This window comes from Charadrius vociferus, unplaced genomic scaffold, assembly GCF_000708025.1.
Source record: "Charadrius vociferus isolate BGI_N301 unplaced genomic scaffold, ASM70802v2 scaffold793, whole genome shotgun sequence".
Lineage (NCBI taxonomy): Eukaryota > Metazoa > Chordata > Aves > Charadriiformes > Charadriidae > Charadrius > Charadrius vociferus.
Genome location: NW_009647833.1, coordinates 614,595 through 615,768, shown reverse-complemented (window position 1 = coordinate 615,768; position 1,174 = coordinate 614,595). Strand labels below are relative to the sequence as shown.

General features: G+C 54.2%; 2 protein-coding genes across 2 annotated transcripts in view; one reads left to right on the top strand and one right to left on the bottom strand.

The window, feature by feature from the left end:
* The window catches only part of TEX14 (testis expressed 14), a 32,744-nt gene extending 32,210 nt beyond the window's left edge, over positions 1-534 (bottom strand). Inside the window, 1 exon segment of the mRNA XM_009882730.1 lies at positions 399-534. Coding sequence (XP_009881032.1) covers positions 399-534 — 136 coding nt within the window.
* Positions 535-754: 220 nt separating this feature from the next.
* The window catches only part of RAD51C (RAD51 paralog C), a 19,363-nt gene continuing 18,943 nt past the window's right edge, over positions 755-1,174 (top strand). Inside the window, exon 1 of the mRNA XM_009882729.1 lies at positions 755-811. Coding sequence (XP_009881031.1) covers positions 755-811 — 57 coding nt within the window. The remainder of the gene's footprint in view (positions 812-1,174) is intronic.

Below are 1,174 nucleotides of genomic sequence, written 5' to 3'. Positions count from 1 at the left end.
ACCGCCGCGCGGGGCGCCCACCGGGGCGCGCCCCCTCATTTCCATCTTCTGCCTCCCGCGACCAATCACACGCTACGCCACGCCCCCCGCGGGCGGCCGGTGCCCGGACGGTGCTCGGGGCGCGCGCTCAGAACGGCGTGACGTTTTACAATTATTTCCCTATGAGCACCTTGCAACCAAACGCTTATTTTTCCTTTCATTTTTCTCAGATAACGTTTTTTTACGCAATAATTAGTAACACTTACCAGAAAAGGCCAACTGTAACACATTTCGCACACGTATTTCACTCACAGAACTGAATTGTACCGACAGTACACTGACTATATTTTACCACAAATATAATCATGCAGGAAAATGGAATTCTTTTCTGCCAGCTCCTGCCTAAACGTAGCTGTTACCTTTTTTCAGAAGCTTCTTCACTTTCACGTAGTTTCCCTGCCTGACATACTGATGCAGCTGAGCCTCCAGGGAGTCACCTTTCACACTTCCAAGCCGGACTGGGCAGGGAATTGGAAGAGGGAGAGCGTGAGCCATCTTCTTTCTTCAACAGAACTAGGAAAAGATGCGAAATGTAATGAAGCTGCAAAACGCCATAGCCAAAAGACTTTGAAAACTTCAGTGGCTGACTCAATTAGTGATGGCTGTGTCCTCCAGACAAATCCCAAGATGGAGGGTGAAGGCCACTCTGCCCTGTCGTCCCACCTGCTTCTCCCCATGTGCCCTCTGAGGAAAGGCTTGTCCCTGAGACAGGGCGATGAGGGGCTGTGTTAGCGGGCAAGGCCTGGGCAAGGGGAAATGTGGTCCCAAGGAGGTAAAGAGAAATGTGACAACCGGGGGATGACAGAAACACAGGATCACACAGAATCCCAGAATGGCAGTGGTTGGAAGGGACCTTCAGAGATCATCCAGTCCCACCCCCCCTGCCATAGCAGGGTCACCCAGAGCAGGTTGGACAGGAACATGTCCAGTTGGGTTTTGAGTATCTCCAGAGAAGGAGACTCCACACCCCCTCTGGGCAGCCCATTCCAGTGCCCCGTCACCCTCGACCCCCTGTCGGGTGCGTAGGTCTCTCTGACCAGAGGAAGGCAGGCCGCAGCCAGCACCATTCCTGGCTCTGGGCCGCCCAGGCCCAGCCGCCCATTGGCTGTTTCTGCCCCCTTCCCACGACTAATGC